Source organism: Drosophila albomicans, chromosome 3, assembly GCF_009650485.2.
Source record: "Drosophila albomicans strain 15112-1751.03 chromosome 3, ASM965048v2, whole genome shotgun sequence".
NCBI lineage: Eukaryota > Metazoa > Arthropoda > Insecta > Diptera > Drosophilidae > Drosophila > Drosophila albomicans.
In genome coordinates this window covers 22,941,658-22,960,888 of record NC_047629.2, presented here as the reverse complement: position 1 = coordinate 22,960,888, position 19,231 = coordinate 22,941,658, and the positions used below count along the sequence as shown (strand labels likewise).

Sequence of the window (19,231 nt, the reverse complement as noted above, 5' to 3'; positions counted from 1 at the left end):
CATATTCTTCAATGATTTTGTTCAAAAGGAGGCGTGTCAAAGGGGGGCGCGCGGGTTTATTAGCTGCTAAACGGCCCGATTAGCATATAAACAACTATAATCGCGTATACGTCATGTGGACCAGATACCAGCCACTGCCCATTGATAGTGCGGATTGCGGACAGTTGAGGAAGAGGAAATAAAAGATCGAAACAGAAGTTGTGAAGCCGAAGTTCAAATGTTTTTCGATTTTGAATAAATACTATATTACCTATAATTAGAAAATAAATGTTTATAATGATAAAAAAAAGATATTGCTTATAATAAAAAATAAAAAAAAACAAACATAAAATCTTAATTAATAACTAATATAAATTGAACATATTATACTCTGGGTTATATTTAAATAATCATATTTAACTTAAGATAAACTTTGGAATACTGCAAACAAAAATTAAAAAATATTCAGTCATAAAAAAATACAGATAGTTTAATATTAACGACGATAAAAAATCTATGCCATTTAAGTTTAAAAAAATTAAAAAATTTAATAACCAGTTCACAGATGTGAAACTTTTGGCTATTTTATTTTATTTTGCTAACGGCGAAAATGCATCACAAGATTATTGTGAATATAATTTTTAAATAAACAAAATAAATGTTGTTGTTGCTATAAAATTAAAAATTAATGTATATAAGAAGCAAATTAAATAAATAAATATTTAATTGAATGTTCTTTCGATTTGATTATATTTTTGTCTTAATTAGTTAAATTCTTGAGCAAATTGCATTTTACATTTGGAATGATAATGTTTAATTTCCAAGAAATTAAATAAAAGACCTTCGAAAACTAGACATCATCAATTTGAGTAGAGTTTCTTTGGTTTGTTTTTATTCATTTAACACAAGATTATTGCGTATACAACACATACTAAAACACATTTAGTGATATTATAAAATTAAAAATATATTTATAAAAACAAAGATAAATAAATATTCAACCGAGTGACGCTCAACTAAGCAAACTTAATAAACATAAATTATATTTCACAGCAGCGCTCGACTTTAACTTTATTTGTATTTATTTTTCTAATATGTTATAAACACAATCCGTAAGCAAACTGAATTGCTTGTCATAATAGAGTATTGAGAATGTGGTTGCTATGTAGTTAGCTTATAATAGTAATTGTTGTTCACATTTACTTAACCACATTACGACTTTATTAGCCACAAGTTATGCATATTTATTAAGGTTTGCTGAGTGGCGCCAATAACTGCTTAGTTATTCAAATGATTCGCGTCGAGTTGAGTTGAGTCGAGTCGATCGCATTGCAATCGAATTGTGATGCGATGATATGAAGCAGGGCACGAGTACGTGTCATTTTTCATTTGTGCTTATTTAATTGATATTTGGTTTAAAGTTCAGCGACCTTTCCCGAATGCCCGACATTTGTTTATTTGCCTGACAAATGAGGTTAGCGCATGCAAAGCCCGTGTCGTTGATTTGTGTCAACAATTAAAATCGATAATGGCGAGTCCTGCCTTTATCCTGCGGGAACATTATCCTGCGCACAGTTGCAGTTGCAGTTGAGAGCGTGAAGCATTAGGTTGACCATGGAATTGGCACGGAAAATAATACTCTGGATTATTCCTTTATTTGTGCTCGCATTTCTGCTCACCATGAGTGAAGCGTATCTAAGTAGAGTGCGTGTTGAGGAGACGCCATTTCAAAGGATTCCACCGAGGGCAGCCAGTCTCTTGGTCAGAAAGCAAGGCAACCCAAAGCGATCTAGTGGCATTCATTTAATCTCCAGCCTGAAGCATCAACGCACATTTTTACACATTTTCCATGTGCCTTGTGAGTGTAAAGCATATTCATAGTATCCTTATTTTTAATCTCTCTATCATTACAGATATCATTTGCTTTTATGCCGCCAAGGGCAAATGGCCTTATGTGCCGGGATTTATGAAAACGCGTGTGAACAGCGCAGCCAGAAATTTCTTTCATCAAAATGACAGTTTCATTAAGCAATTTTGCACCAAGTGGATTCAAGTCAAGGAATGCTTTAGACCACTCTTCGGTAAGTTTAACATTCACTCACATTAACTTTGCATTCATTTAAATACGTCTCCTAGATAAATCAAATGACACCACGGTTGAGGTGGAAACTTTGGATGCTCAGAAGCAAATTCAGCGCTGCGACTGTGACAAGTTGGTCTCCACGGAAGCCCCAGTGCCCGTTGTCTACTTTGACAAGAACTACATTGGCAATGTTAGCTCGGACACCATTTTGAGCACCATCGAGTTTCTCGAGAGTTTTCTGCCGCCGCCCACCAAAAAGCACAAACGCAAGAATCGAGTTCGTGGAAGATTGGATGAAATAGATATTGATTAGAATGTAAAGCATGTCGAACATTTAACATTTTTTTATCAACATACATAAAAGAACTAATTACATAACTATACTCTTGGCACACAAATAAACTGGCATTATTTTCAAATTAAACAAATATGGCGCCTTAACGATAACCGTCAGCACTGTTATCGAGCGAATCGATTACAGCAACGTATACGTATTTAAATACCAAAACGGTTAACATGCTAATGGTAATAATAACAGCAGTGCTCTGTTATGCTGATGTTAATGCTCAGTTTGCAGCTGTAAAGTTTAAATTGCAAATACGTTGTTGAAATTTAAAGATGCTTTTTTCATTGTTTAAATTTAAAACTTTTTTGCTGCCATTTTTTCAGAGTAAATATATTTTGTATTGTATATATACGTTATAAACACTGATTGATTTGTCATGACCTTATCGAAATGCATTTACTAAATCATTGAAGCGCTGCATGCATGCACGCAATTTTACAATTTAATAATGTGTAAAACTGATCGCAATCTAAAGCTTAGCATCAGTTTATCTTAAAACGCAAGTCAAGATGCAGTTGAAAGTGCTTTTTGGTTTTGTCGCGCTGCAACTTCAATATGGAAGAACCAACGTTACGTATACGCAATTTAACTGTAGGTAGAAACGAAAAAACTCTTTTCTACTTGATTTATTGCTATTTTCGGCATTTGTAGTAACGCTGTACAAGCAAATGCCGGCTATGTACCAATTAGATGACTATGATCTGTGTCTGCAGCAGTCACCAAGCCAAATCCTTGCGCACAGCACTTATTGCCTGGTCTACGCTGAGATTGTGCCGAATGCTAGCTCCACGCTGTGGCAACAAATCGAGCAAGTTTCACAGGATAACAAACATCACTTTCGACACGATCATCTCTTTGTTGGCGTCTGCTTGGAGCACTGCAAACGTGCACTGCACACTCTCAGCAGAATTCAGAAACAACAACTCTACGAGGGCAAAGTTGTGGACACTGAGGTGAGCTCAAGGTTAAAAAATATTAACTGTAAAGAATATCATATTGTATAAAAGGTTGCTGCTTTTATTATAATCACTGAGATCTCTTTAGGACAAGCTAACATATCATACTCTGAAAATCATAATTACACCTTGCTTAAGGACTGCAGCAGTTGAATGTATAATGCATTCATTATTCACTTAGCTTCGTACTTTCTCACAAAACTTTTAAGAAAGTTTCCTTTATTATTAACTCTGTATTTTAGCTAAGCTCCTATTATGCCAAGGTGCACAAGCGAGCAACCGATGAGCGAATACGCTATGAACACGCTATCAACAGCTGTCTGAATCGTGAATTTGAACGCAGATTTGAGTTGCGAGTGCGTAGCAGCATCGAGTACTGCGAAAGAGCAGAGGAGCAATTGGAGCATGGTAAATATTTCCTTTCAATATTGCCTAAAGTTGTGCAATTTATCTTCTTTCCAGATGCATTGGATATCACTGTTTACTGCTTGCTGGCTTCACTGCTGCTGGTCACAATTTTCTCCAGCTTTTACGACTATCGCTTGAAGCTGCAACAAGTTGAACCTGAACTAGCTCGTGGCAATCTCTTCTATCAGCAACCTCTTAATTCATCCTGGCAAGGATTTCTCACCATCTTTTCGCTGTGCCGCAACTATTATCGCCTTGTGCTGCCTTCGCGTAGTCAATTCGCCAAGGATCTGCGTTTTTTCGATGCCTTTCGGGTGATTGGCGTCTTTGTGGTGATTCTGGGTCACACACTAATGGTCTTTATGACTGTGCAAATACAGAATCCCGAATTCTACGAGCAGTTTCTTTACAAATTCGAGGCTTCGATCTTTCAGAATGGCAGCGCTTTTATACAAATCTTTTTTGTGATGAGCTCCTTTCTGCTCTACGTGAACTTTACGGAACGTCAATGGATTAACAATGAATCCGGAGTACTCACTTGCATTGGCGTTTATTTTCGTGTTTTCTTCACTAGATATTTTCGCATGTTACCCTCGCTGGTAATGTTGATTTTATGTAATGCCACGATTCTTAGTCGACTGGGAGATGGACCCTTCTGGCGGCACTTGACCGAAGCAGAGCGAGTTTTCTGCAGGAGCAACTGGTGGAAGAATGTCTTCTTTGTCAACAACTATTTGCTGGAGGAGAGCGTGAGTATTTAAAATGGAGAGGGGTAAAAACTTATTAGGTCGCTGTTCGATTTTTCTTGCAGTCAAATATTCATAATTTAAAAATTAAAATGCTTTAAGTTATGATAAAGATAAATACATATAGTACTTGAAAATGTTGGTTTCAGGATAAGTTACTAGTTTATGGTCCTCACCTTTAATATTTGTATAAAGAAGTATCTCTTTATACCTACTTATATTTCTATTTCAGTTCTAATAAGAAATTTAATAAATTATGAGTCCAACTCCAAAGCCAATTAATCAATTATATTTTTTTTCTTGACGAATATTTAATAGATGTCCTAAAATATGTTAATAAGTACTGAGAATATCTATTATAGAATCAATGTCTTGGGAGATTATGAAAATAAATAGTCAGACAGACGAATAAGTAGAATTTTAAACATACATTTAATTTAAGAATAATACCCCATAATGACTTTGTTTATTATTTACATTTTAGACCCTTTATTCCTATTAGATATGTATATCGGCAATATTTTCTATTCGCAGTGTGCTCAACAAACTTGGTATATGGGCGCTGACATGCAGCTCTTTGAGCTCTTCCTAATACTCATCATAATAATGAAGAAGTAAGCTTAAAATGAATATATTAAACGCAATTATATCTATCAATTAAAAAATACTTTAAATAGGCATCCCGGACTTACCAGAAGCATTTATGTTGTGCTCTTCTTTATGACATTTTGCGTGCCCGCTTTCTTAACATATTATTTGAAACTCGAAGCGGTTTATCACATCATGCCAGAGTAAGATATGTAAATATAATATTTATATCACACTCTACTTTAAAACACATTTCTACAGAACTTATCGCTATTTATACTTTCGGAACTCGGAGACTTTTTATGAGATCTATCCGCCGTTCTATACAAATCTTGGAGGCTATTTCATGGGCTTCCTTTGTGGTCAATTCTATCTCAAATTCCGTACCACATGCAGAGGTGGAAGCTGGAGGGGAAAGTGGAGCTGGCAGCTGAGCATGTGGCTGTTGATTCCAGGTGCGTTGCTGGTACTGCTCTCGGGATTCATCTTTATCAAGCATGACTTTGAGAAACCTTCAATTTGGCTGGCATTGTATGCGGGAATCTACAAGAATCTCTGGATTATGATATGTGGCGGTTTTGTCTGTTGCATGTGCTTCAAAGTGGGATGTAAGTGAAGATCAGATATACCACAGATATTTTAATTAATGTCTTCCTCTTGCAGGGATTGCCTATGAACTTTGCTGTCTGCCCATTTTTAGGCCCCTGGGTCGTATTTCCTTTCAGGCTTTTATATGGCATGTGTTCATATTGCGTCTGGTAGCTGGCTATTTTCGAGATCCGGTTTATGTAAATAGTTTCTTTTTGGTAAGAAGCTCGTTGGCCATAAATACATTTCAATGAATAGCATACTTTATTCATAGTTTGGAAATGTTTTGTTGGTCTTTGTTCTCACTCAAATTGTGGCATTCTTCATGGCGCTTTTATTGGAATATCCATTGGTTGAGCTCCTAAAACTGATCACCCATCACCCATGTGTACAATGTAATTTATCATATTTATTGATTGCAGTTCCCAAAAAGGAGGAATATAAGATTTCAACCGTGGTTCAATTTGAACTTACAACCGACTTAACCGATACCAGGGCTGATGAAAAACGTCAAAATTGCGTTGCTTGAAGTGTAATAGCCTTTTTCCACTGCCACTCAGTTCTTTTAAGTTTTGAACCGACTTTTTTTCTTATGGGTTGTTCAAGGGGCGAACGTAACATTCGACCTAAACGGAAAAAACTAGAAAAGAACCAAGTTTTTTGGTGCTGTGGAAATAGGCTATAATAGATTTCAAAGAATATTACTGGAATGTTTAAACATTTCCAAAATACAAATTTTGTATAGCAAACAATCAAAAGCCGTGTAATTGATTTTTCCCATAAAAATGTAGAATGTGAAGTTATAAAACTTGATAGTATTTGTTTATTTACAATAGCAATATGTTGTGTAAAATTAAAAAAAAATCTAATTGTTTTGCAAATCCCAGATGTGTAGAACGCATTTTTTTGTGGAACGCATATTTCTGCTCTGCAAAGAGACCAACATTTGAAAAATACCAACTTAATACCTGCTATGAAATTAAAAGTATTTTGATGGCAAGTTGACAGCCACTGCACAGTGTTAAATCACTTAACGGAGCTCGGTCACACCGATAAGTTTGTTCAGTTTTGTTTTCTCTCGTCTTGCTCGTCGGCGTTTTGCTACGTTTCGTCTTTTCCGTAACCGCAAATTCTTGAAACAGTTCACAACAACAAAGTGCGAAATTCGAAATTTCTTGTTCTCAATAGAATTTAAGAGCACAAACCCAAGCATAATTGCTATATCAAAGTGAGTGTCTTCAAGTGTGTGGGTATATTTTCTTAAGTTCATCACAATGCGGCAACTTTTGGCATTTCGATAATATAAATGTCAATGAATCACTGGCATTTTTAACAATAATTAGACATCAAGTGGTAGCAATTTGCACTTGCATTGTTATTACAAATGCAAACAATTTTGTAAAACGACAATATTTAAATAATATAATGAACGCGCGTATTACAAAATCATTCAAATCACGGCAGCAAATAAAATAAGTGCGACAATTGTGTTTGTGTGCGTTGTGTGTGTGTACGCGCTCGCTTGTGTGTATGTGTGTGCGTTCAGTGCGGTGAGAGCAATGCATGTGAAGAGTGCAGCTATAAAATGTTGCTACATGCGCTCCCGCTCCCACACAGTGTTATATGAGTCGCAACACTCCAAAAAAGGGAATAAAAATGAGAAGCGTCTTTTGGTGGACAGGCAGCAACAACAAAAGAGACCGAACGCCGAAAAATGTTGCAAAATGAAAGAAAAGCAAACAAAAACGAAAAGAAACGAAAGCAAGCCAGCAAGATTTCTGCGTTTCTTCTCACACACTCGCTAACATACATGCATACATTTAAATTAATTGTTTTTTATTATTATTTCTCTTTTTTTTCTTTAGCTGTAATTTTTTCGGGTGTCTTTTGTTGTTGTTGTTGAGAGCAGACAATTTCCCGGCTAGCCAATGCCTGACCGTGCGCTCTTGTTTATAAAGTTCTGTGAGAGCGATAGTCCAAGAGAGAGAGCGGCCAATTGTTGCTCTAGAAGCAACAAGTCCCAAATAAAAATCCGTTTGTGGATGGGTGATGAAGTGAGAGGGGTTTCTAAATGCGTGTTCTCAGTTTGGTCAACAACAATATTTTTGTTGTGTGGAGTTGTGGGCGCAAACGCCAGCGATAAGCCGTAATTGAGAAATATTGTGGCACAATTGGCAAGAAACGTGGCTTCAAGTTGGGCCCAATGAGTAGAATTACACACTTCCCCAGCTCCAGGCAGCAGCAGCAACAACAATCTGCCAGTCAGTATCTCTCTTTTTCTTGCATGCGTGTGTGGGTATGAGTTTTGCATCTGTGAGTGTATGCGATGTCTGTGCGTGAGTCTGAGTATGTGTGTGTGTGTGTGAAACAAGTGTGAAAAACAAACGACCTCCAGCAGCGCGGTCCGTCTGTCTCTCTGTCTGCCTCTGTGGCGCTCTCTTAGAAAGTGTAGGAGCGCGTGCGAGGCGATCACGCCCCCCACGCATATTTTGTGTTGTTGTCATTGCTGCTTGTCGTTGTTGTTGCCAGGCGTTGTCCAAAAATGGGTTAAGCAACACTGGCAAAAAAAGAAACAAACGCAGCAGCAACGCCAATTAGTGACAAAATATAAATGAGAAACGCATGCAGTATGTGTTTGAGCATGTGTGTGTGTGTGTGAGAGTGTGCAAATATGTATGCAAATTAAGTGACAGTGTCCAAAAAGGCAGCAATAACAACAACAGCTACGACGACAACGGCTGCCGCCAGTCTGACTAAGCGCAAATGCGGCAGAAATAGCAACAAGTAGACGCGTCGTGCAATTAAGACGGCAGCAAAACAACAACATCGCATATCATACAACAACATACAGAGAGATGCATAGTTAAATTTAGCAGCAGAGTTCCACTTTCACTCGGCGGCGGCGACAACGACACCCACCAAGCCACCGCGCAGCTTCTGCCCCTCTCGATCGCCCGCCCCCTACCCACTTAGCTCCCCTAGTTGCATGCTAAGTTTGATGCGTGTCGTGTTTTTTTTTTCTTGCGTTTTTTGCGTTGGCACAAACACGCACGAAGCAACAACACAACTAACAAGGCGTTAATAGAAATTAATATGCACATACACATACATTAGTGCCAAAAGCGATAGATCGATTACTTTTCCTTTTTTCGGCAAAACTTCCTTTGGAGTATTCCAGTTTGACAATTGGAAATCAAGATGGTCGCACTGCTTAACGCATCCAATTGAGTTGTCACTCACTCACTCACTTTCTTCCAATTAGGATTTGTTGACACTAGATTTTAGGTTAAGGGTCGATTTGGTATTTTATTTATTATTAATAATTTTTAATATTAAAAATTACTATAATAAACCCGTATAAATAATTATTAATTGACAATTAGAAAGAAATCACATTAAATTCTGTAATTCGTTTCACTGCTTAACATCGCAATGAAGTTTCCGCTCAATTTACAATTGGAATCGGTTTTTGACACTCAAGAGTGCGACACGCGCTCATCGCTAGTTGCACGCAATATTGCTGTTGACGCTCCCGCCTTGTGTCAGCCGCGATACACTTGCGCGCTTTTTGTCAAGATTTAAGTTAATCACACATACAGGCGCAGCATAGTTTGATGAACTTAAGTACAAGGCAATGTTTATAGTTGTTATTGTTGCTGCTGTTTCTGTTGCTGTTAGTGGTTGTTGCTGCTGCTGCTGCAGTCAGCTTGTCATTAGTAATTATAGTAATGCTTAATGACATCATCATCATCGAGCGACGCATGCTGCAAACGCAGCGCCACAGTGTTGCAGTTGCAGCTGTATGCAGGCGAAAGTTTCCATCGATGCTCGACTGCTGATAAGTGCGCACTTGCAGCTGATGCTTATCAGACAGACGTCTGGTAACACTGCTGATTCACTCCCACACGCACACACACACACAAACACTTGCACAAATACGAGTGGATATCGTGGTCAGTGGATTATTATTGTTATTGTTATTGCGATGTTTTGTTAGTGATGACACATTCACGCCGCTCCGTTGTAAACTAATTAGATGTTGGACAGTTGGATTATAACGGTCACATTAGCATTCTGCAGTAGCCAATTGGAGCAACGCTTCGTTTGTCATTTTTTCATTTTCATGTTCGCTCTTTTCTTACACTCGAATGCAGAGCGCATACAGCAAAATAGCAACAACGCTTAATTGACTTGGGACTGCGGCGCTGCTCCTGTCTGCAATGACCCCCCGTTGATCAGAGCGAGAGAAAGAGAGACAGGGACGGAGACAGACAGCGGGGCGCTTTGGCTTTTAGTTTTTTTTAGTCACGCCACAAACACAACGAACATTTGTTAGCAATTAGAATTGTGAATTGCCGGTGAACGTTTCGACAAAGCGTTAAGATTTGCAATCAAGCATTAAGTCAATTTGTGGCCAGTCGACATCGTCGTCGTCGTCGTTGGCGCGTTGCAATCATCGCTGCATTTGCAATGAGCAATGAACGGCCATTGGAAGCTGCCATAATGCAATATACAGTGCGTGCCATAAATTAACGCGCACTTGTGACGCATATTTCTTGGAATACGTTACAAACTTATTCTTGCACTTGGGTAACCTTTGAAAAATCGAATATATCTTATCACTAGTATGACAAATGTTTATTTTATAAATAGACATCTATTACAATATTGATAACGTATTACTATAACAGGTTAATACCGTATGTACACACGGCGATCAGTTACTTTTCATGCGCATTGTGACAACTCAATCAGACTTAAACCGCCACCCGCAGCCGCACCCTTATCCGCCCCGTCCACGTCCCCAATACTCCCCTCGACCTCCCGCATACACGATACTTGTAGTGTATATAACAAGTATTTTTACATGCTGAGCATTAATTTGTATCAACTTCCGTTATAAGTATGTGTACGGCATTATCGCTAGTTTGTCAGCAATATGGTTAAAGGAGGGGGCGAAAGGGGAAGGCAGTTAAAATTTTCGGCTGTGCTTCGTTAAGTTTGTGCAAATGCCAAATGCCAAATGCCATATATACCAAGACACCACGAAAATACTAAATAACGAGAAGAATGCACAATAAACACATCAAACGCGAATTACAGCCCCGCTATATAGGTGTGTCTGTGTGAGTTTATATGAAAATTGAATTTTAAGCAAGATGATTGAATTTTCTATTAATAAGTTTGACCTTCAACAGCTGTGAAATATGTATACAAAAATTTTCTAGCTGCGAAGGTGTTCTTGAGGCATAAACAACACATCATTCACACTTACAAAGACACACATGGAGATACGTATATATACATACATATATACGTATATATCTAGCTGTGTATATAGATCGATCTGTATCTGTTACTTATTGAGGGGAGTGTGTTATATGAAGTATTATTTTATAGCCGTGTTTTATGTTTGTTTTAGGCATTTTGCTAGCTGATATACTTCATTATCAGCAGGGGCCCCAATGATAGTCACCAAATTGAGGCACTTGGACTTGATACACACATACACACACACTCACTCTTGCACAGTCACTCCATGGTTCACCTTGTGGCTAAAAAGAAAATAAATATACATATAAAAAGTGCTATTTTGATTTTCTTCTTTTTCTTTTTTACCAGGTCAATGACAAATCCATTATGCCCCATAGCATTATTGCTACATTTATAACATTTTCAGCAAAAAAAAAGAAAAAAGCACTGAAAAGCATATTAATAATTTTACGGCCCTCTTTTTTTTGGTTTGGTTTTGTTTCTTTTTCCACTGATTAAAAACGAAAGCTCTGCGCCGTTTTGTCGTTGTGTCAAGCCTTTTGGCAATATCGTAAAGTGTGTGTGTTTGGTGCCCAACCCAAAAACTTGGAAAGAGTTTTGCGAATTTTGTGTGTTGTGTTTAGAGTTTTTTTTTGTGAGTTTATTTGGCCATAATTCACGTGTTGTCAGCCAATTCGTTATTTCAACGTTATGACATCATATAAACAGAGTCTCTTAGCATTAGCTTTGCTACCTGGCTACAATCTATCTGAACTACCTACTCTGCTCTACCTCTCATTGTTGTTCTCTCACTGATATACAGATAATTTTTGTGTTGTGATTATTTGACACGTTTCGCTGTGCGATTTCATTTAGAAAGTGTTCTAGGGACAAACTGCTGCAACACATTTTATGCAACCAAAACTAAACAATGCCCAAAGCCTTAACTATATTTTTACTTTTTTCTCTTTTTGTTTGCATAAATTTCATAGTTTAACGTTAACGGAGCTGTTCATTGATCGGCGTTCGTACGACGTAATATGCAAATTTCAATATTAAACAAACGGCGAGGTTGCGAAACGACTTCGATTCAACCGGCTAATGATGTTTATTATAATGTTTGATTTTCAAGGGGTAGCGATTGATTCCGTATCGAGGCATTTATTTATTGGTATACCTAAGAAAATACAAATAACTCATTGATTACATATGTCTATATAAATTTCAACATTTTATTATATACAAATTGTGTACATAACTTGTCACTGAGCTTAGTCAGCTTGGTCATTGAGTTTACAGTAAATTTATGGATTGTATCAGTTTTTATATTATTATAAATATTTAATAATATTAACAACATTGTTAAGCCCAAACTTACGTGTTCTCAAGTCTTTATCGAATAGAGAATTTAATGTCAATTCATTTTTAATACCTCAAAACTTTTAAGATTTTTATTTGAAATGGGCGATTGATAACATCTTTTAATATTCTCAGCTAATGTTTGATTATATTTCTTTATTTTCTTCTTGCAGGAAAACAAAACGTTGTAAAAGCCAACTAGAAACCTCAAACGCTGAAACTAACAACGAATTTACCAACTATATACTGGACACAAATTATAGCAGCAAGAACTTGAACAACGTAGTAGAATAATAATAATACTAAAAGCAACAGCAGCAGCAGCAGACCTACATACTTATAACGGGGCTGATAACTTAACGCAGAAAGAAGAAGAGGAAGAAGTGGAAGCAGAGTCAGCAGTGACAACAACTTGGAAACAAAAAAGAAAGAAGAAAAGAAAATAAAAGATGTCATTTCGCGTGGTTCGCGCATCAAAATTTCGTCACGTCTATGGACAGTCGCTGAAACGGGAGCAATGCTACGATAATATACGCGTCTCCAAGTCCAGCTGGGACTCCACATTCTGTGCGGTGAATCCAAAGTTTATGGCCATCATTGTGGAGTCGGCGGGCGGCGGCGCCTTCATTGTCTTGCCACACAACAAAGTGAGTACACTCATCATCCTCATCCTCATCATCATCCCCAAACCAAAAACGCAACTCGACGAGGAAATCCCTATTTTGGTTGCATTCAAAATAGCAAACAAATGGTGTATATATATAGACTTGTCTGTATGCACAGAGCATAGCCAGTGGCCAAGTATGTAGTTGTATTGTCTATTATTTATATATATTTATAAAAAAAAAAAAAACTGAAAGACAATGCAGAGAGAGAGAGCCAACTACTATTTATAGGGTATGTTTTACTTTTGCCCTGTTGCCACGTTCTTCAATATAGGAAATGACGTCGACTGATTTGCTGGCTTATGCTTTACGAGTATAAATAAAGTTCAATCCTATAGTTATGAATCCTCTCCCGATCTCTCTTTCAATCATGTGCTTCTCCTAGATCTCTCGCTCTCATTAGTCGCATCTCTTGAACGCACTTTTCAATTTTGGCCAGCGGCCAACATGACACACCAAATTGTCTAAATTTAACAGCAAACGTCGAAAAAAAGAAAAATGAAGCAACAAAATACAAATAAATTTAAAAATAAAGATGCAAAGTAAGGGGATAAATAAATTATATTTTCTAAATAATTATTGCATTATTAGCAATGAGAGTAGAAGTGATCGACAATCAGTTGCTGTGCAATTAAAGATACAAATAATATAAAGAATTTCCCAGTATACCCCTTTGAGCTACCCCTCATTTACAGGGTATACGTTTAGCAAAATTTCCACTTGCGCATTGGAAATATATTTCGGCAATTTTGGCATTTTGGCATGCTGGCAAAAGCCAAATCGAACATCCGTTCAGCTGTCAACGGGCCGCAGCAACAGCAAACTGCGTGGGAGACGTCGACGGCACGGCTGTGATCTCTCCGAATTTGGTCAAAACGTATTTCTGCCGCCACACCACAGCACACAACACCGCACGCCGGAGTGTGTAAAAGTAAAGTGTGCGTTTTTGGGCCTGTTCTAATTGGGCTAAATTTGTATGCAAAATGCGCGCCATCTACGAAAGTTGAGACAGCAGCTGCCGTTTTTCTATGTGGAGCGGCTTTCACACGCTCTAATTTAAATATTTTATGGGGATTAGCTGGAATTTCAAGTGTCAATTAAATGGACAAGCTACACACACATCTTTAAGTACACACGCAATGTGTCTGCGGCGTTAATTGATGGAACAGCAAAGAGCTGCTCAGAAGAAACTTTAGCCGTAAACATTTATTTCCATCTTACTGATTGATTCATCGTGTAGTACATGATTGGGCAGAGTTATTTATGAGATTTTATCGTTCACCTGTCGATTATCAGTCATATAATATATGTATGTAGATACTTTCGTAAACAGCAGACCCCTTCTAGTAATTATAACACTTATCTTAATTTTTGGGCGAACAAAAAATATTTTTTATTGTGCATAATTGTAAAAGTTGCTGACCATTCAAAATAAATAATCACTTCATCTTCTCACCCTGTTTATCTGGCCACACTTATTAACAGTCCTTTGTTAAGTTGGCTGCAGCAAAATGCTTTTATTAGCATTCTAATAACTAGAACACTTATCTTTATTTGATTTTCAACAAAATATATTTATAATCGAGGTATAATTGTAAACGTTGCTGTCCATTCAATATAATCAGTTAACACTCTCACTCCATTTATTCATCGATCTGGTCACACTTATTAGTGCTCTTCACCTTGTTAAGTTGGCTGCAGTTAAGAGGTTATTCAAATAAATAATTAGGTCAGTCCAACTCAATTTACAACTGAAACTTGAGTTCTTATTGGTTTCCGAGTGACCCTCGTCTTGCTATTTATGACTGTGGTGTATGTTTACTATAATTACTCATGTACAGAAATAAGTAAATCATAATGCGGCATTCCAGAAGCTCACTCGGTTAATAAATATCTGGGATACTTGAAAACAGAGTTTCTAATATTAGCTTCTCAAATGTGTTGTGCTGGTTATGGAATTTAGCAAAGTGTGTTTTACACGTGTTTCCCCATTAATTGCAAACTTCACGCACCTGCCCCACAGGGATTGCTGCAGATCTTGGCAGCCACCATGAAGTTTGCATTATGAATGCTTTTTGCTGCTAATTTCTAAAAATAATGCCAAGTCAAAATGGTGTCAATGGGTCGCGTCTGATGTGTTGTCTATTGCCTGGAAACATATTTTAATTGGAATTTTTTGTTTTATCTCTCAGGTTGGACGCATTGCAGCGGATCATCCATTAGTGGGTGGACACAAAGGTCCAGTTTTGGACATAGCGTGGTGTCCACACAACGACAATGTGATTGCTTCCGGTTCGGAGGATTGTGTGGTCAAGGTGTGGCAAATACCCGACGGAGGATTGTCGCGTACCCTCACTGAACCCGTTGTGGATCTAGTGTTCCATCAGCGTCGCGTTGGTCTGGTCTTGTGGCATCCATCGGCGCTCAATGTGCTGCTCACCGCCGGCTCTGACAATCAGGTGAGCTACAAAATCGGACATAGTTACAATTTTCAATTCTTAATAAACTTATTTTTCTAATCAAGGTTGTCATCTGGAATGTGGGCACTGGCGAAATTCTTGTGCACATCGATTCGCATCCCGATATTGTGTACAGCGCGTGCTTCAACTGGGACGGCTCTAAGCTGGTGACCACTTGCAAAGACAAGAAGATCCGCATCTACGATCCACGCTCCGCCGAGCTGGAAAGTGAGGCCATGTGCCATGAGGGATCGAAGGCCACCCGCGCCATCTTCCTGCGTCACGGCTTGATCTTCACCACCGGCTTCAATCGCAGCTCGGAGCGTCAGTATTCATTGCGTGCTCCCGATGCGCTGAGCGAGCCCATTGTCATGGTCGAGCTGGACACATCGAACGGTGTAATGTTCCCATTGTACGATGCGGACACGAATATTATTTATTTGTGCGGCAAAGGCGATTCTGTGATTCGTTATTTCGAGGTAGGGTTTCATCATTTGCTTGCCTCTTGATTAAATGATTAAACTACTTCCTTTTCCAGGTGACGCCGGAGCCTCCATTTGTGCACTACATCAACACATTTCAGACTCCAGATCCACAGCGCGGTATTGGTTTGATGCCCAAACGTGGCTGTGATGTGACAACTTGTGAAATTGCCAAATTCTATCGCCTGAACAACAATGGTCTCTGCCAGGTCATATCGATGACAGTGCCGCGCAAATCCGATCTCTTCCAGGAGGATCTCTATCCCGACACACTCGCTGAGGATGCGGCCATCACAGCCGAGGAATGGATCGCCGGCAAAGATGCTGATCCGCTGACATTCTCGCTCAAAGTAAGTGGCACCAGTTGCGATTCTTGTGCATCCCCCACATGCATTTGGAATACAGCGCTCTTGGCGCTGCGGCGTCGTCGTTGCCTTCATGCTTCGGTGCCACAGATGATCCACAAAGCGAGCGTACAAGGATGCTGAATAATGAAATTGAAAGCACTGCTCATTGTAGGCGTTGAACCTGCGATCACAACAATAGTATTCCAATGGCTTTTGTGTAGTTTCTTGCTATGATGTGCCTGGTGCTTGATGCCTGGATGCTTGTGCTGCTTTATCCTGCTGTGTATAATCGCATACCAAATCAAATTGTGCTACTTGAGCTTCTTTTGCTACTGCTTGCCCCTAAGCGTTATCTACGTTTGTGCCTCGTCAGCCTTTCTTCCACAGCCAACACACAAAACACACGCACACTCAGCAAACACACACTCGACGCTTATTCTACAGCTATAGAGTAATTAAAACCATGTCCGTCCTTCTGCTGTTTATCCGTATAAATACCAAGATATCAGAGATTATTCAAGTTGATAATATTAGAATTTGGCTTTAACAAGAATCTTTTTTTTAAAGCTAGAGCTGTTCAATTGTGAAATACATTCTAATAACCATAGTTTAAAGTATTCCTTAAAATACAATTACATTCCACTTATTCCCAGTTATTCATTTACCAATTTAGAAACCGATTTGATAGACTGTAATCTTGATACTTGTCCATGCAAAACACTTTTAACTTACGTCCCAAACTCACGGCTTACACATGCCATTAACACGCACGCTGCGTGGCGCTTGTTGTTGTGTTTCTTGTTCTTTGTTGTAAACCCAAAACGAACAGTTATTCTAATAAACCTAATCAGGATCGCGTTTCCATTGTGCAGGGTGGCTATGTCTCGTCGTCGGGCAACAACACGCTCTCCGTCAGCAAGAAGGCCAACATACTGAATAAGGCTTCAGCATCCAGAGGAGGCGGCGGTGGCAACGCCCTCAGCGGTGGCAATCATTCATCCGCGAACAACAACGAAGCCAACGATGGACCTCCTCCAGCGGTATTCTCGGTACGCAATTTTAATCTTACTAAACTGAATACATTCTAATTAATCAATTGTGTTGCTCACAGGAGAAGGATCACCGCAATATTCTGGACGAGATTCGCAAGCTGAAGGCGATCATTGTGAAGCAGGAGAATCGCATTCGTGCCTTAGAGGCTAAGGTGAATTCAGCTGGTGATGAGACGGATGCCCGCAACAGCAATAAGAATGGCAGCGGTTCAACTGCAGCAGCGACATCGGCGGCGGCAGAAAGCAGCCATGCCAGTGAAAGTGCCAACGATCATGCCACGTCCGCTGCGTCAGCATCAGCGGCGGATAATGCACATGACGAGGATTAGCTTCAGCTGCAATCATAAAAAGAGCTACTGGGAAGAACAAGAAATTAAAAGGATGCTGTAGAGGAAGCGAAAGAAAGAGAGAGAGACAAAGAGAGAACTGCTTGAAGAAGCTCGTCGTTATCGTTTGAATTTCTCTAAATGAAAAATTACGTTTATATTTTGTACACGCTAAATGAGAGTCGTCGTCGTCTATGATTATGATTTCGATTATTTATTTTATATAATTTAATATTAGGTCTTTTTACGAGCGAAATGAATTGAGCGTAGTAGAGATATAAAAAGAATTAAACAAAAGAAAACAAAACACACACAGCAATCAAAGCAGAATGCATATAAAACATAACAAATATACACAATATCCTGCCAAAAATATATAGTGAACCTAACGAACTACCTACAAATTGCGCCCAAAATCAAAGCTGTGTTTTTTGTAAAGCGAACTTAAAATTGTTGTACATTTAACAAATTGCAAGCATAGACTAAAACAAAACATAACTGCATCCGTTTCAAAAACATAACACCAATATATCCTACCAATTTTATACCTACCAAACTCTATATTCTATACATTTACATTATTATACATATATACTATATATTTACCCCGTCGATGCAATATACAAAATATTCATGACAATAGCTTTTATAATAATTAGATATCTAAAAGAAAATTGTTCGACTATTTACCCTTTATCGCCGCCGCCGCTTTCATAATACATTTTTCTCGTTCTAACTAATAATAAGTTGTATTTTGTAATAATAAATGAAAGAAAAACCAACGATTTCAATATAGTGTCGATTTCGAATTTATTTTAAATCGGCATCTACAATTCGCCTATCGATTGTATAACAATCAAACAAACAAAAATAATAAAAAATATTGTAAAAGTGCTGACTATAAATACTTAAACATTTTTGTATAAATTTACAATTTGATACGAAATAAACTATACATAGATGAAAATATATTGAATGGTAACCATTTATTATCATTATGGGATGAACTTAAAAGTATGTAACGGACAATTTAATGTTGCCAGATCGATAAATTTAATTTGTTGGATCATTTAATTAATATGGGATCCATTCCAATTGTGTTAATGAAAGACCAAATTCTCGGTGGAATTTAAAATTTATATATTTTAGCAGCATTAATTGGTTTAGTCGCAAATGGGCAAACTTAAATGTATTGAAAAACTTTCAAAAGACGTTTAATCACAAAGAGCCGTTACATTTTTATTTACAATACATTTGTCATATTAATAGAAGCTTTATGGTATGCTTTAATAAATTTTACATAAATTGACATATTACTTAAATGAATGACAAAATTAAACTGTATAAGCTTACTCACAAAAGCCTATATTTCCTATAAAAATAATGGCATTTGAGAAACTTCGATTTGGATTTGTGCCACCGCTAGCACAGTGTAACCAGCTATTAGTTCGTAAAATGTAGCTACCGGTCACACTGATCTAAACGAAACATGGAAATCGACAACAGAAATGATTAAAATCGATTAAAAATCGAATAGGTTTCAACGACACAGCAAGCAACTACAAAAAGCCCAATCGGGCAGACAAACGACTCA

At 38.0% G+C, this 19,231-nt stretch overlaps 3 protein-coding genes across 5 annotated transcripts; all 3 read left to right on the top strand.

The window, feature by feature from the left end:
- Positions 1-1,495: 1,495 nt before the first annotated feature.
- On the top strand, positions 1,496-2,401 carry LOC117569518 (uncharacterized). 2 transcript variants are annotated; one of them, XM_034250712.2, is made up of 3 exons: positions 1,496-1,837; positions 1,893-2,060; positions 2,116-2,401. In XM_034250712.2, the coding sequence occupies exons 1-3, from the start codon at positions 1,594-1,596 to the stop codon at positions 2,373-2,375; spliced, it is 672 nt and encodes a 223-aa protein (XP_034106603.1). In that variant the 5' UTR covers positions 1,496-1,593; the 3' UTR covers positions 2,376-2,401. The 2 variants fall into 2 exon arrangements, with proteins under 2 accessions (XP_034106603.1, XP_051860280.1); XM_052004320.1 differs by having other exon boundaries at positions 1,796-1,837; positions 1,919-2,060.
- A 523-nt stretch (positions 2,402-2,924) lies between these two features.
- On the top strand, positions 2,925-6,230 carry LOC117569339 (nose resistant to fluoxetine protein 6). The gene is made up of 10 exons (XM_052003538.1): positions 2,925-2,999; positions 3,060-3,361; positions 3,607-3,772; positions 3,827-4,521; positions 5,053-5,132; positions 5,196-5,309; positions 5,368-5,714; positions 5,770-5,912; positions 5,969-6,089; positions 6,190-6,230. Exons 2-10 carry the CDS (start codon positions 3,077-3,079, stop codon positions 6,228-6,230), a joined length of 1,992 nt encoding a protein of 663 aa, XP_051859498.1. The 5' UTR covers positions 2,925-2,999; positions 3,060-3,076.
- Positions 6,231-6,731: 501 nt separating this feature from the next.
- LOC117568426 (coronin-1C-A) lies at positions 6,732-17,841 on the top strand. Of its 2 annotated transcripts, none has more exons than XM_034249083.2 (7): positions 6,732-6,922; positions 12,480-12,953; positions 15,164-15,430; positions 15,496-15,909; positions 15,969-16,262; positions 17,132-17,308; positions 17,371-17,841. In XM_034249083.2, exons 2-7 carry the CDS (start codon positions 12,756-12,758, stop codon positions 17,638-17,640), a joined length of 1,620 nt encoding a protein of 539 aa, XP_034104974.1. In that variant the 5' UTR covers positions 6,732-6,922; positions 12,480-12,755; the 3' UTR covers positions 17,641-17,841. The 2 variants fall into 2 exon arrangements, with proteins under 2 accessions (XP_034104974.1, XP_034104973.1); XM_034249082.2 differs by having other exon boundaries at positions 17,111-17,308.
- Positions 17,842-19,231: the final 1,390 nt, after the last annotated feature.

What these genes read in the sequence shown, in the direction of transcription:
- LOC117569339 (XM_052003538.1), top strand. Translation starts at nt 3,077, where the DNA reads ATGCCGGCTATGTACCAATTAGATGACTATGATCTGTGTCTGCAGCAG. An exon ending in GTTTATCACATCATGCCAGA is followed by an intron (nt 5,310 to 5,367) that starts GTAAGATATGTA and finishes ACATTTCTACAG; the next exon opens with AACTTATCGCTATTTATACT. An exon ending in ATGTAAATAGTTTCTTTTTG is followed by an intron (nt 5,913 to 5,968) that starts GTAAGAAGCTCG and finishes CTTTATTCATAG; the next exon opens with TTTGGAAATGTTTTGTTGGT.
- LOC117568426 (XM_034249082.2), top strand. Translation starts at nt 12,756, where the DNA reads ATGTCATTTCGCGTGGTTCGCGCATCAAAATTTCGTCACGTCTATGGA. An exon ending in CCGCCGGCTCTGACAATCAG is followed by an intron (nt 15,431 to 15,495) that starts GTGAGCTACAAA and finishes TTTCTAATCAAG; the next exon opens with GTTGTCATCTGGAATGTGGG. An exon ending in CGCTGACATTCTCGCTCAAA is followed by an intron (nt 16,263 to 17,110) that starts GTAAGTGGCACC and finishes AAACCTAATCAG; the next exon opens with GATCGCGTTTCCATTGTGCA.
- LOC117569518 (XM_034250712.2), top strand. Translation starts at nt 1,594, where the DNA reads ATGGAATTGGCACGGAAAATAATACTCTGGATTATTCCTTTATTTGTG. An exon ending in ACACATTTTCCATGTGCCTT is followed by an intron (nt 1,838 to 1,892) that starts GTGAGTGTAAAG and finishes CTATCATTACAG; the next exon opens with ATATCATTTGCTTTTATGCC. An exon ending in ATGCTTTAGACCACTCTTCG is followed by an intron (nt 2,061 to 2,115) that starts GTAAGTTTAACA and finishes TACGTCTCCTAG; the next exon opens with ATAAATCAAATGACACCACG.